Source organism: Nyctereutes procyonoides, unplaced genomic scaffold (genome assembly GCF_905146905.1).
Source record: "Nyctereutes procyonoides isolate TBG_1078 unplaced genomic scaffold, NYPRO_anot_genome, whole genome shotgun sequence".
In the NCBI taxonomy this organism is placed as follows: Eukaryota; Metazoa; Chordata; class Mammalia; order Carnivora; family Canidae; genus Nyctereutes; species Nyctereutes procyonoides.
The window spans coordinates 2,630,645-2,643,473 of NW_026575124.1; the positions used below are offsets into that span (position 1 = coordinate 2,630,645).

General features: G+C 45.7%; 1 protein-coding gene across 2 annotated transcripts in view; it reads left to right on the top strand.

Annotated features, from left to right (window-relative positions):
• Positions 1–12,596, top strand: part of SLC4A8 (solute carrier family 4 member 8) — a 74,835-nt gene extending 62,239 nt beyond the window's left edge. The window contains exons 23-25 of one of the 2 annotated variants that reach the window (XM_055337160.1): positions 3,383–3,474; positions 5,556–5,651; positions 7,290–12,596. In XM_055337160.1, the coding sequence (XP_055193135.1) occupies positions 3,383–3,474; positions 5,556–5,651; positions 7,290–7,302 (201 nt within the window). In that variant the 3' untranslated portion in view covers positions 7,303–12,596. Of the gene's footprint in view, positions 1–3,382; positions 3,475–4,164; positions 4,695–5,555; positions 5,652–7,289 lie in introns of those variants that run through there. The other variant, XM_055337161.1, reaches the window with a different exon arrangement.
• The last annotated feature ends 233 nt before the right edge of the window (positions 12,597–12,829 follow it).

Sequence of the window (12,829 nt, forward strand, 5' to 3'; positions counted from 1 at the left end):
AGTTTGATTTAGTCCCGCTTGTTTATTTTTGCTTTTGTTCCTTGCACTTTTGGTGTCATATCCACAAAATCATTGCCAAGAACAATGTCAAAGAATTTTCCCCTATATTTTCTTCTAGGAGCTTTAGTGTTTCAGGTTTTACATTTAAGTCTTTAATAACATTTCGAGGTGATTTTTGTGAATGGTGTAAGATGGAGATCCAGTTTCATTCTTCTGCTTGTGAATATCCAGTTTTCCCAGTAATACTTATTGAAGAGACAATCCTTTCTCCTCCAAATATTCTTGGCTTCCTTGTCAAATATTAGTTGACCATATACGCTTGGGTTTATTTCTGGGATCCTAAGTCTGTTACATATGTCCATTTTCTATTATTAAATGAGTTTAAAAAAAAAACCAAAACATTTTATTTATTTATTTGAGAGAGGGAGGAAGGGAGAGAGCCCAGAGGGAGAGAGAGAGGGGAAAAGCAGACTCCCTGCTGAGCAGAGAGCATGATGCAGTGCTCAATCCTAGGACCCTGAGTTCATGATCTGAGCTGAAGGAGCTGCTGAACTGAGCCACCCAGGCACTCCTATTAAATGAGTTTTAACAATTATAAGCACAAAAGCAGTGGAGGAAAACTTTAAAGAGAAGAGTGATAGAAATCACTACATAAAATATGAAGCTTTCAAGCATCCCAAAACTCTACAAATAAAATTTTTATTTATTTTATTTATTTTATTTTTAAAGATTTTATTTATTTATTCATGAGTGACACACGCAGAGAGAGATGCAGAGACACAGGCAGAGGGAGAAGCAGGCTCCATGCAGGGAGCCTGACGTGGGACTCGATCCCCAGTCTCCAGGATCATGCTCTGGGCTGAAGGCGGTGCTAAACCACTGAGCCACCCAGGCTGCCCTAAATAAAATTTTTAAATTATATATACACACAGAGGCACGTACGCACGGACACAGAGGGATACCTCATTTTATTGTGCTTCACTTTATTGCACTTCACAAATAATGTTTTTTTTTTTTAACAAATTGAAAGTTTGTGGCAACCCTGTGTTAAGTCGGTCTATCAGCAGCACCATTTTCCCAGCAGCATTGCTTACTTTGTGTCTCTGTGTCATCCTTTGGCAACTCTTGCAGTATTTCGATCTTTTTCATTATTATTAAACTTATGGTGATTTGTGATTAGCATTTATGATTCACTGAAAGCTCAGATAGGTGCCCCTGGGTGGCTCAGTGGTTGAGGGTCTGCCTTTGGCTCAGGTCATGATCCCGAAGTCCTGGGATCGAGTTCTGCATCGGGGTCCCTACAGGGGGGGCCTCGGCCCCCCTCGGCCTGTGTGTCTGCCTCTCTCTCTCGGCCTGTGTGTCTGCCTCTCTCTCTCTCTGTGTCTCTCATGAATAAATAAAATAGCATTTTCTAGCAATAAAGTATTTTTAATTAAAGCATGTAAATTGTTTTTAGACCTAATATTTCTTTTAGATACTTAATAGACTATAGTATAGTGTAAACATAACTCTTATATGCACTGGGAAATCAAAACATTTGACTCACTTTATTGTGGTAGTCTGGAGCCAAACCCATAATATCTCTGGGGTATGCCCATACATACATACACACATATGTACATTTATTTGCTGACTTACATAAAATTTTAGGTAGCGATATGTTTGAAGAAGAAAATAAGGAGGGAGGGAATTACTTTGTTTAGGGTGGTCAGGAATGACTGTAAGGAGATATCTGAAATCTGAATAAAGTGAGGGCAAGTCGTGAAAGTATCTGGGAGTAGGAACATTCCAGGCCAGGGGCACGCAAAGGCAAAGGTTTTGAGGCAGGAATGAGCTCGGTGTGGTTAAAGGACATGAGAAAGCCAGAGCCTGGAGGTAGCTGGACACCAGAAACCTGTGGCAGCAGCTCAGGCAAGAGGTGCAGGTGGCCGAGGCTAAGGGAGGAGGTGGAGAAGCGGCTGCCCGGGGGACTTCTTGTGAAGAGAGAGGTGACCGGTTCCGCTAATGTACAGTGAGCAGGGGTGAAAGAGTCGAATCAAGGCGTCTTAGACTTTGGGAGTGAACAATTGGATAAGTGGCTGTGCTACTTATTAAGCAGTTTGGGGAGGAAAATCCAAAGCATCTCTTTTGGATGTTAATTTTGGGGTGGGCAGGAAACACTATACTCCTTATTTTCCAAAATTTACTTTATAAAGTTATTTTGAAAACTAAATGAAAGAAAAATAATGAAGACCCCGCCCACAAATGTTATATCGGCATCCAGTATTGTTTATTACTTTATGTTCTCTCTAAGTCCTTAACATAGTTTTCATATAACTGTAATAATTGTTTATTTGAGGGGGACGAAGGTTTTTTTTTTTATTTTCCCCTTCAACTTGATCTCGTAAGACACTTTCATGTTTCTATACATCCATATAATAAACAGTCATATTTATTGTTTTAATGACTGTATAATATTCTGTAGTAGAGCATAATATCCTATAGTATTTTCTCATAATTAAGCTTTCTTCCTTTGTTAAAATTTATAGTTGTTTTAGGATTTATTACTAATCATACTACCTTAAACATATTTGTACATATTTTTTTCTCTGTAACTGTTTTCTTTAGTGGAAATATCTTTTTTTAACTTTTTGTTATGGAACATTCAAGCATATCCACCCAAAAGTAGAAAGAACAGTCATTATTCATATTTCCCCAATTGCCGTCTAATTTTTTTTTAACAATCTCTTTATTTGAATCAGGGTCCAAATAAGGTCTATATATTACAATGTTTGATATGTTTCTTAAATCTCCTTAGTATCTTTTGTATTTTTTTTTTCTTTCTGTTGAAGAAACTGGATCTGTGACCTTTAGGATTTTCCACCATTTAGATTTCACTGTGTCCCTTGGTGACATTTAACAATATGTTCTCTGTTCTCTATATTTCCAGTAAATTGGTAGTTGGCTCTAGAGGCTTATTCAGAATCATTTTCTTTTACCTTTTAAAAAATACAATTCCAGGGCAGCCCCGGTGGCTCAGTGGTTTAGCGCCGCCTTCAGCCCAGGGCATAATCCTGGAGACCATGGGTCGAGTTCCCTGTCGGGCTCCCTGCATGGAGCCTGCTCCTCCCTCTGCCTGTGTCTCTGCCTCTCTCTCTCTTTCTCTCTCTCTCTCTCATGAATAAATAAATAAAATCTTTAAAAAAATAAAAAGTACTATTCCATAGGTACAAATAATCTGGTTCTCTCTTTTTTGGTGACAAGCTAAATTATGAAAGAACATAAGTACACCTTTCTATAATAAATGTGAGAGAAATTAGGTAGAAATTGTGGTGAGAGAAATATGGGTGATGTGGACTCACGGTTTTACTTGGTCTAAGAATAATGTCTTCTTCTCTTGCAGGAGGCTGAGAAAATGTTAGAAATGGGGGGAGACAAGTTTCCCTTGGAGAGCAGGAAGTTACTAAGTAGTCCTGGAAAGAGCAACAGTTTCAGGTAAAACTCCGTAAACACCAGGAAATATATTGTTTTGGTTATTCTGTAAACATGTGGGTTTGTGGTGGAGGTGGTGGCAAACATACCTGATGGCATAAAGAGCTGACGTTCAGCCTCCCAGCCCCAACCTGGGAAAACACCTTTCCTTTCATGGTTTACTGAGCACCTGCTCTGTGCCAGATGCCACACCAGGTGTTGGGAATCACAAGAACAGAGGTAAGGGAGCCCATGTGCTAAGCACCTTCTCTGTGCTGGGAATGTGCTAGAAGCTTTATTAAATATTCTCATTTAATCTTTACAACAACTCTCTGATAAACGTCACGTTATCCATGTTTGTACAATCAGGAAACAGGCTTGGAGGGGTTTAGGGAATTTGCCCAAGGTCACAACACTGCTAAATAGAAAGTTTAAGATTCAGACCCTGGCCTTTTATTCTTCAGGTCAGTGCTCCCTTTCCTTTCCCTGCCATTTTCCAGAGATGGATAGGATGTGGCCTTTGTTTCCAGAGAGTCCTCAACCTGGGGGGTGTGAAATTCCCATGCTTGGGTGAGCCTTTGGTAAGGAGCAGAGGCAGCCCCTCCAGTGTGACTCAGGGCATCTGTGGTCCTAGAAGCCAAGGGGGCAACTGAACTGGGGTCTCCCAAATTCCTTACTTCTGCCAGTAATCAGAGCCCCCCCCTTCTTGAGCAGTTATTGCTCACCACAGGTCACAAGGCGCTGAATTGGTCCATTTGTGGCTTCGTTCCTGGCATTTTGTTTCCGCTGTGGAAGAGGTACACATAAACTGGAAGAAGCCCAGAGGCCGAGAGGGGGCAGAAAAGGAAGAAAGAGGGGATTTGGATCATGTAGATCCTAGATAATTTATTGCCGAATCATTGAACTGATTGTGGTTCATACTGACGGGGAATGAGGAAAATCTTGTCTTTGGTATTTAGAAATTTTTGATTTATTTGTCTTTGATAAATAAAAATAGATACTTAAGCAATGTGATGTTTTGCCTATATGTACACATTGTGAGATGATTACTACAATCAAACTAATAACATTTCATTACCTCCTATAGTTACTGTTCTGTGTGTGTGTGTGTGTGTGTGTGTGTGTGGTGAGAACACTTGAGATCTACTTTCTTAGCAGACTTCATGTGTACAGTACATTACTGATAACAGTGACCATGCTGCATATAGGTCCTCAGAACTTAGTCCTAACTGCAGGTTTGTACCCTTTGATCAACAGCTCCCCCTTTTCCCCTGCTCCCAGCTTCTGGGAACCACCGTTCTACTGTCTGTTCCTATGAGTTTGACTTTTTGGGTATGACTGACCCCCAGGAAATGGAATCTCTGGACCTTAATAAACTTTCTACAACTTGTGAAGGAAGTAGCCATAGACTTTGAATTCTCTGGTAGCAAAAGAGGAGCAGTGCTCCCGCTCTGCTGGGTTACTGCCTTCCCTCCTGGCCTTTTAAAATGAGACTGTCTGGCTTGTAGAAAATTTCCCAGTACCCTGGGTGCTAGGAGACCAAGGACTCTGGATGCAAGGCCTCGATTCTCCATCTACTGACATTTGACCTTGGACGATCACTTAGCTCTGGGAGCTTTGGTTTCTGTGCTTTCAAAAGAAGGATGTGAATAATCTCTGATTTGATAGTTAAGATAATATATTGTGAGAGTCCTTTGTAAACCAGGAATGGAAAACATTCGGCCTTGTAAGTGAGAAAACTTAGCACCATGAAGAATGCTTAGCACCACGCTTGGCACACGGTGAGCCTGGCACACAGCAAGCACTCAGTAGGTGGTAGCTCTTGAGGCTGTCATCAGCCCCCCAGAGGGGCCCTTTGAAAGAGGGCAGGATTGTGGGGGCAGAGCTGCCTGCCTCTCAGAGCCCCAGCTGAGCCCTTAGCACCACCTCGTGGGCCACCTTGCCTCCCTGTGTTCCAGTCATCCAGCTCCTGGTGCTGCCGAGAGCTGTTAGCTGAGCTCCCTCAGGCTTACTCTTTCCCATGTGGTGACATGCTGATCATTCTAGGCTGACATGTGTATTATATCTGTATGTCCTACATTTACTGTCCTAAGCATTGATTTCAGATGCGACCCCTCCGAGATTAATATATCTGATGAAATGCCTAAAACTACGGTATGGAAAGCTCTCAGTATGAATTCTGGAAATACAAAGGAGAAGAGGTAAAAAAAAAAAAACTATAATTGCTAATTTTTGTTTATTTCTGGCTTTTAAAGATAGCAGTCACATTGAAAGTAAAATATCTCTTAGTTGCAAGATTGAATTGTCTAAAAAATACCACTTCTAGGGCTGCCGCTAATCTCACGAGAATTGCTAGAAGCCTAAGAAAAGGACACATGTTTTCTGACTATTTGAACAGATGTGCTGTTTGGAGCTGCCCCTTTACACAGCCTCAAAGTCAGGCTGGGATTATTTGGGGATGTAAATTTGCTTTATCTATTTAATCATCTTAATCCGGTTTCTAAAAGTTCCCATTTCTGAGGCACCAGGGTGGCTCAGTCGGTTAAAGCATCCGACTCTTGGTTTCAGCTCAGGTCATGATCTCAGGGTCATGAGGTCAAGTTCCACACTGGACGGAGAGCCTGCTTGGGGTTCTCTCTCTCTCTCTCTTTCTCTTCCTCTCTGTCTGCCCCTCCCCCAGCTCATGCACTTGCTCGCTTTCTCTAAAAAATATATGTCAATAAATAAACAAACAAACAAAAAACCATTGAAGTTCTTATTTCAAAATTTCCCTGGTTACTGTAACTGCACAAACTAGAAAGTGGCTAAAATGTGCAGGGCCTGAGTGTCAATAGTGTTGATAGGGACTAGTTAACTCATTCCATAATGACAATTACTGCCAATTAAAGATTCTAAATATAGGAACAGTTTACATATTTGGGAAACGAAATTCTGTATATCATTTGCCAATAGCATAGATCCGTTTTCATCAGGTTACTGAAGAAAATGGAAGACTCAAGGCATCTTTGCCTTCACTGAGGTAGGCTTTGCACCCAAATTACTTGATTGATTTAGTCCAAGCTATTTTAATTTAAGAAGTCAGATAACTAAAGGCAAAGTCTTAGGTCTATATTAAAGGCAACTTTTCTTTTTTTTTTTTTTTAAGAATTGTGTACTTAAAAAAAAATATTTCATTTATTTATTTGACAGAGAGAGGGAGCGTGTGCATGAGCAGGAGGGAGGGACGGAGGGAGTGGGAGAGGCAGACTCCCCACTGAACAGGGAGCCCAGTGCAGGGCTCGATCCCAGGACCCCAGGATCACGACCTGAGCCAAAGGTAGATGCTCAACCACTGAGCCACCCAGACGGCCCTGAAGACAACTTTTCTAGTTAAGAAAAAAAGGCAGTAAGTAGGCTAGGAATTAGGGGACCTGGTCTAGCCATTCATCCTTGTATAAGTGGGCAGGCCATTGTTTCGGGGACTCAGTTTATTCAGCAGTAAAGTGGGGATAATAGTACCGTCTCCCTCCTGAGAGTGATCTGAGGAGGAGCTGAGGTACTTTGAAAAGTCACAGCCACCAGTGGGTGGTAGTGGTAGGCTGTTTCTTCATCGAATGGGTTAAAATAAATCTGTGCTGAATGTGAGTGAAATATAGAATCTTGTTTCCTTCAGAGGAAAATCCAGGCAGCTGTCGAAATGTATAACGCACATGGTTATTTTTAGTCAAGAACTAGTCTACTTGTAAATGAACTTAAAATACAGCCAAATCCAAATTGTGGTGACATCTTCAAAGTATTGTGTTAAAAGCAGGAATGAATCATGTGTTCCCTTTTCGTCTAATTGTAACACTTTTATTCAGTCTCTTCAACTAAAAGTCTTTGCTGGGAAGGAAGATTTGGGCCGTGAGGTGCCTCAGGGAAGTTCCGGTTACAGAGAAGATGGCGAGTCTCTCCGAGAAGAAGCAAGACCCAGCCTGGCCCTGTCCGCGGTCCCGTCCAAGCCATGCCGAGGCACTCCGTTCCCCGTGCTGTGCGTTGGAGGGCATGCGCCATCCCCATGCCAGCAGCCAGCCGCCAGGTGTGAGCGTGGAAGCGGAAGACCACCTCCTGCTGGTACTTCTCTTCTTCCTTTCTCTTTCTCTTCAGAACTGCCACCAGTGAAGACCCAGCTTCCCACCTTCCAGACATTCTCTCTGAACCTCTCTGCCGGCCCGCAGAGCCATATGGATCCATTCCATGAGTTCCCTCTCCTCAAGGATGGGGTCGGGGCGTGGGAGGAGAGCAGAGAGCAGAGGGAGGGCGCTCCAGTCCCGCAGAATCTGCTGGCCCCGAGGCAGACCTGGGCCTTGGTTTGATGCCTCCTCTGGGGGATGCTGGTCAGACCCAGAGGTCGTCAGGAGGGCCTGCCACTGGGAGGGTCGGCGGCCTGGGCGCGGCCAGAAGGTGCCTCCGCCCGCCCCGGGCGCGTCTGTGTCGCTCCCTAGCAGCAGCCATAACTCGGCAAGAACCTTGGATGATGAAAGGGCCACGAGGGACACTGGAGTTGTTTAGCTCAGACAGGAAAAGGCTCGGGGGAAAATCAGTAAAGCTAAGTGAGGACCAGCAGCTTCTCTCGGTTTCACTGAGGATGGACTAAGAGAATGAGCTTCAGCTGCTGCAGAAGGAGTTGGTTTAGACGCCAGGAAGGGCTTCCCAGCCTGAGCGTTTGTTCGAGTGCCTGCTTTCTAGACACCTGGGAAAGGTTTGATAAGAGCGGCTCGTGAGTAGGAAGGGAGATGAGCTGTTTTATTGGCCATGTTGTGGAAACACCCATGTTTTGCTGCTGTCTCTTGAGGATACGTTCTGATTCGACTCCTGGAGAGACCAAGTGCGTATGATTACGTGATTATGTCTCCTTAGCTGCCTTAGTAGCGAACCATTATCAACTCAATGGACCAAAACCACCTTCAGCCATGTGGTTTCTTCACCCTCACGCGTTTATTTTGGTTGACAGACATTTTGGCTCTCAGATGTAAAAAGCCACCCTGGGAAATGAACTGTAAGTGGTAAAATTAATTTTGGTATTTAGTTGAGAACCAGGTTTCTAGTTTTTTTCTCCTCTTCGCTGTTGTGATGAGTACGATGCGTTCGGGCCCCAGTGTGTCTAGGCCTTCTCTTCTGTGCACAGTAAGTGTGTCGGGACCCACGGAATTCAAGCACATCAGTTCTCCATCCAGTAAAATCTTGGTGCGGTGGGACGTTCCTACGGGTTGCTCTCCTTTCGTAGGTGAAGAGTTGGTGATGAAACTGTTGAATTTTGCATTCCTCTCACGCTTCAAATATGTCAGTGTATTCTAGTCTTAGCCTGAGGACCTTTGAAATGGAAGGAATCCTGCATTTCTTTGACATTTCCCCATCTCCTAGAACCACGCCTCGTCTAACGCACAGATGATTTTCAGAACACTTAACCCAACTGGTACAGGATGGACGCCAACCACTCAGAACGGATGCCGGCTGTAAGCAGGCAGTACGCGGGGCTGTACCGGTGCCTGTTGGCCGAACGCCATGCTGCTTTCAAACGCTGAAACGATAACCCTTTGAATCATGGGTATTGTTCCTGGATTGTCTGATTTCTGCTCACAAGGCTGTTCTAGGGACAGCCTCGGCTTCCCTTTATATGGTGCAGACAGGACCAGGCATGCATCTTTGAACTCTATGGGCATTAAAATCTTTGCGAGCCAAAGCTTCACATTTTATCATGTTAGCAGAAATGTGATGATTGTACCCGTTTACCTACCTAATGTAGAAAAATCGGAAGACAACCTGTCGGTGGGAAAAGCTTTCCTGCTGGCCTTCCCAGTCTGTCTCTGGCCGCTTCCGTGAGCTTGCCTCCTCCTCCGTCTTCCTTGTTCTCGAGGACTCGCCCACATTCCTCCCCCCTCCTGCCCCTCCCATCTCTTCCTGCTACCTCTGTGTGGGAAGGTTGGTGACCGCTTCTCCTGTCCCCTCAGCCTCAGCACAGCCGTAAGGAGTGTGGCAGGACAAAGCCTACCATACAACAAGTTAGGTGACACTATCACTCAGAAAAATCTCTCTCCTAAATACCCATGTCCCATGATGCCTTGTATACGCTAGGCCTCTTGAGAGCCGGAGACCTGTTAACTGCGTGCAGTGCGGTCACAGGACCTTGGGTCTACTTCCAGGTCCTTCCTGAGCCCGACGCTCCTAGGTTCCTATACCTTAGGAGTACTAGTTACTTTGGAAGCCTGTGCCAATCCTTGTAGGCCATTACATCTTTCTCAAACAATAGCCAGCCTCATCTCTGCTGCGTCTCAGTGGTAGAAACCATTCCCTACTCTAATTGTCTCTCTTTCCCCAACTCCCACCAAACGCTCGGCCCCAATCCTACCCGAGTGCTTCCTCGCTCACGTCTGTGGCTGGTGGCCTTGGTGGCAGAGTCAAACTGGGCAGTGTTTGGGGTAGTAAACTGGAAGTGGAGGTGAATATGTGTGTGTGTGTGTGTGTGTGTGTGTGTGTGTGTGTGTGCATGTCCGTTCATCAACAAATGCAAGTGCGTCCACAAGATGTCCTTGCTGCTATTAGGTAGCAGCTGCGTACCTAAGCTGGGGGGACATTAAAAAAATATGATCATTCTCCTATCTAGGGCTTCTCTGAGAGAATAGCCTGATGACAAATACAGGCAGATTAGTCTTTAGGAAAAGGTGTTTAAACTCAACATCAAGGAGGAACTGACGTAGAGGTAGAAAGCACGGCAGGTAGGTAGGTAATTTCTGTGCCAGGTTTGCTTGGCCCAGAGAAGCAGTCTGCCCTTCAGTGCAAGCCGAGTTCAGGAATAGTTGGAGAGTTGGCCAATGCCCTGATGTGTCGAGGTGGGAAGGGAGGGAGGCCGGGGGTTTAAGAAAGTGGTGGTAGGTGAAATCTTGGTTCTAGTGGTAAGAATGGGTGTTGCTGGGTGGTTGGGTTACTTCCTAGCTCGTGACATTGAGGGAAAGGGTTGGTCTAGAGAGAAGGGCAAGACGCAACCACGTGCGGTGAACTTGCCAGATCTCTTTGGTTGCAGAGAACACAGGCTCCCTCCTTGTGTCCACATATGATTTCCAGCTTCTGACGAGGGGATTATCGGGAGATAACAGCACCTGTCCCCACCTCCTTAGTCATAAGGGGAGAGAGGGGCCGTGAGCCGTGTATTCCAGAAGATGGTGTGAATAGTGGCTCTTTCTCTTTGTCTGGCTGTGACTGGCTTTTAAACTAACCGTAAATATTTGATAAAAATCTGACAAACGCTAAGCCTCAGGCTGGGTTGACATCTCAGGCTATGACAACTGTGACCTTGAAGAGGTCTCTGATTTTAGGAATCTGTGCTCTCTGCTCATCCAGAAAAGACAGTTCCCAGTTTTACTGGGACTCTCCAGACTTCCCTCTTAGTAGAGGAATCAGCAGTTCTCCCTGCATCTTCTCTATCGACTTCACTGCCCATGTTCTGAGTCTACGTTTTCCCGAAGCATAGGAGGTGCCACCCCAGGGCCCCCGGCTTTCCTTCTCATTGGCGTCGGAAGTCCCATCCGCTATATTCTCTCTGCTACTATCTCAACTTCTCTAAATTTTTCCTTGCAAGAGTGTTGGCACCTCCTCCTAGGACTTTGAAGCAGTCTTTCTAGTTCGTCGCTGCATTTTCCTTGGACTTCTCAGGTTTCTAAGCCGCATCCTGGCAGGACATTCAGGAACCCTGCACTGAATGTTCTCAGGCTTCCTGACTTTCTTTTGGTTGCAGCTGTCAGGCCTCTGTCACGTAGAAATCCTTCCCGTGGGGACTGACTGGCCACACGAGACGTCTTCCAGGTTCTGGCTCTTTTCCTGACTCAGCCTCCTCAGGCAGCACTTCTTCCGCTCTCTGCCCAGTCTCTCAAGTTCTTGGAGGCCTGAAGCTCCCACTCAGAGGTCCCCACAATCCCCCCAGGTGGGGGTGGTGAGAGAGGTGAGGAGGTTGGACAGGTCTGGGGCTTCTCTGAAAGGGGACTTACTGGTTATTTTCCTTACTTGGTGTAAGAGACCAAAGACTCAAGCCCTCGAGCTCATCCATATTTCACTGTAAACAGAAAGAGACGCCCCACAAGCAAATCAAAGTGGTTTTTCTTCCAAATCTATTCTTTTTGATTCGTGGCGCCCGTGTTCTCTTACGTGAATGACAGAGAACGGGCACTTGGCTCAGTTACCATTTCTTCACCAGAACCAAAAGAGCGTGAAGGCGCTGTCTCACTGCGTGAAGCACGAAAGGAGGAAAGAGCATTACGTGGATCCCTTCAGTAGGAAAATTCAGGAAGTGGAATGATTCATCCACAGGCATCATTCCTTCAGGAGGTTCTGTGCTCGAAGGGAATGGAACGGTTTCTGATCCTTCCGAAAAGAAAACGAGTCGCATTTTTCTCAAACCTACCCCACTTTCAGCATTGGAGAAAACAGAACTTCTTCTTCTAGCTGCTGGCATTAATATTTCCTGAGAGAGAGAGAAAACCCACCCACGGCGCTTTTGCAAGCCCCGCAGACAGCAGCAGAGCTTGGGCTTCTCTTAGCGGGTTAGCGATCGCCTCCGACAGGCAGGTTTTCACACAGGCAGGAGTGCTGGAAGCCGCAGCACCAAACTGAATGTGCAATTACTCCTTTTGCAAAAGAGGCCACAGTCCCGTCCCCCGCCCCTCTCCCCCGTCTCCACTCCTCCGAGATGATAAGCCTCCCTCGTGTGCACCTGTGTCCGTCCGTGCGGCGGGGTAGACGCGGCCGCCCTGAGCCAAGGGCGTCAGGTGGAGAGCAGAGCGCCCTTCCCGCGGGAGGGGGCAGCTTGAGGTGCTGGTACATTTCTCTTGTTTTCTATGTTCTTCTTCCTAGTAGGTCTCATGTAGAGATAGAGATATTTTTGTTTTAGAGATTCCAAAATATATATTTTTAGTGTAAGGAATGTACCCTCTCCACGCTCCATGGTGTAAATAGAACCGAGAACAAATGTGTTGTTGTGATAATCCCATAGCAATCTGTGGTAGGAATAGGACCCTCTCCCTTGCCACCAAGTCTCTCGGCGTGCGTCTGTGAACTAGGGGAGGCGATTGTGACACCTCGCCTGCCCAGACCTTCCTGTGCTCAATGGGTGACAAATAAAGTCTGTGTAAACTGTTCACACCTGTGGTGTTTTTTGAGCCTGAACCAGGGGGCCGAGCCAACGCGGGCCAGTTTCAGAGCGTGAAAGAAGAGTGAAGAAGAGTCGTGGAGACGGTTGAGAGAAAGGGTGGGGAGTCTGCTGGGCGCGCCGTCAGAGGGGCATGTGTACCCCCCTGCTGCAGACCCGGCATGGCCCTTGGCAAAGAAAGGGACTGCTAGACTTCTGTTTGGGTGGGGGGACAGGGAAGCG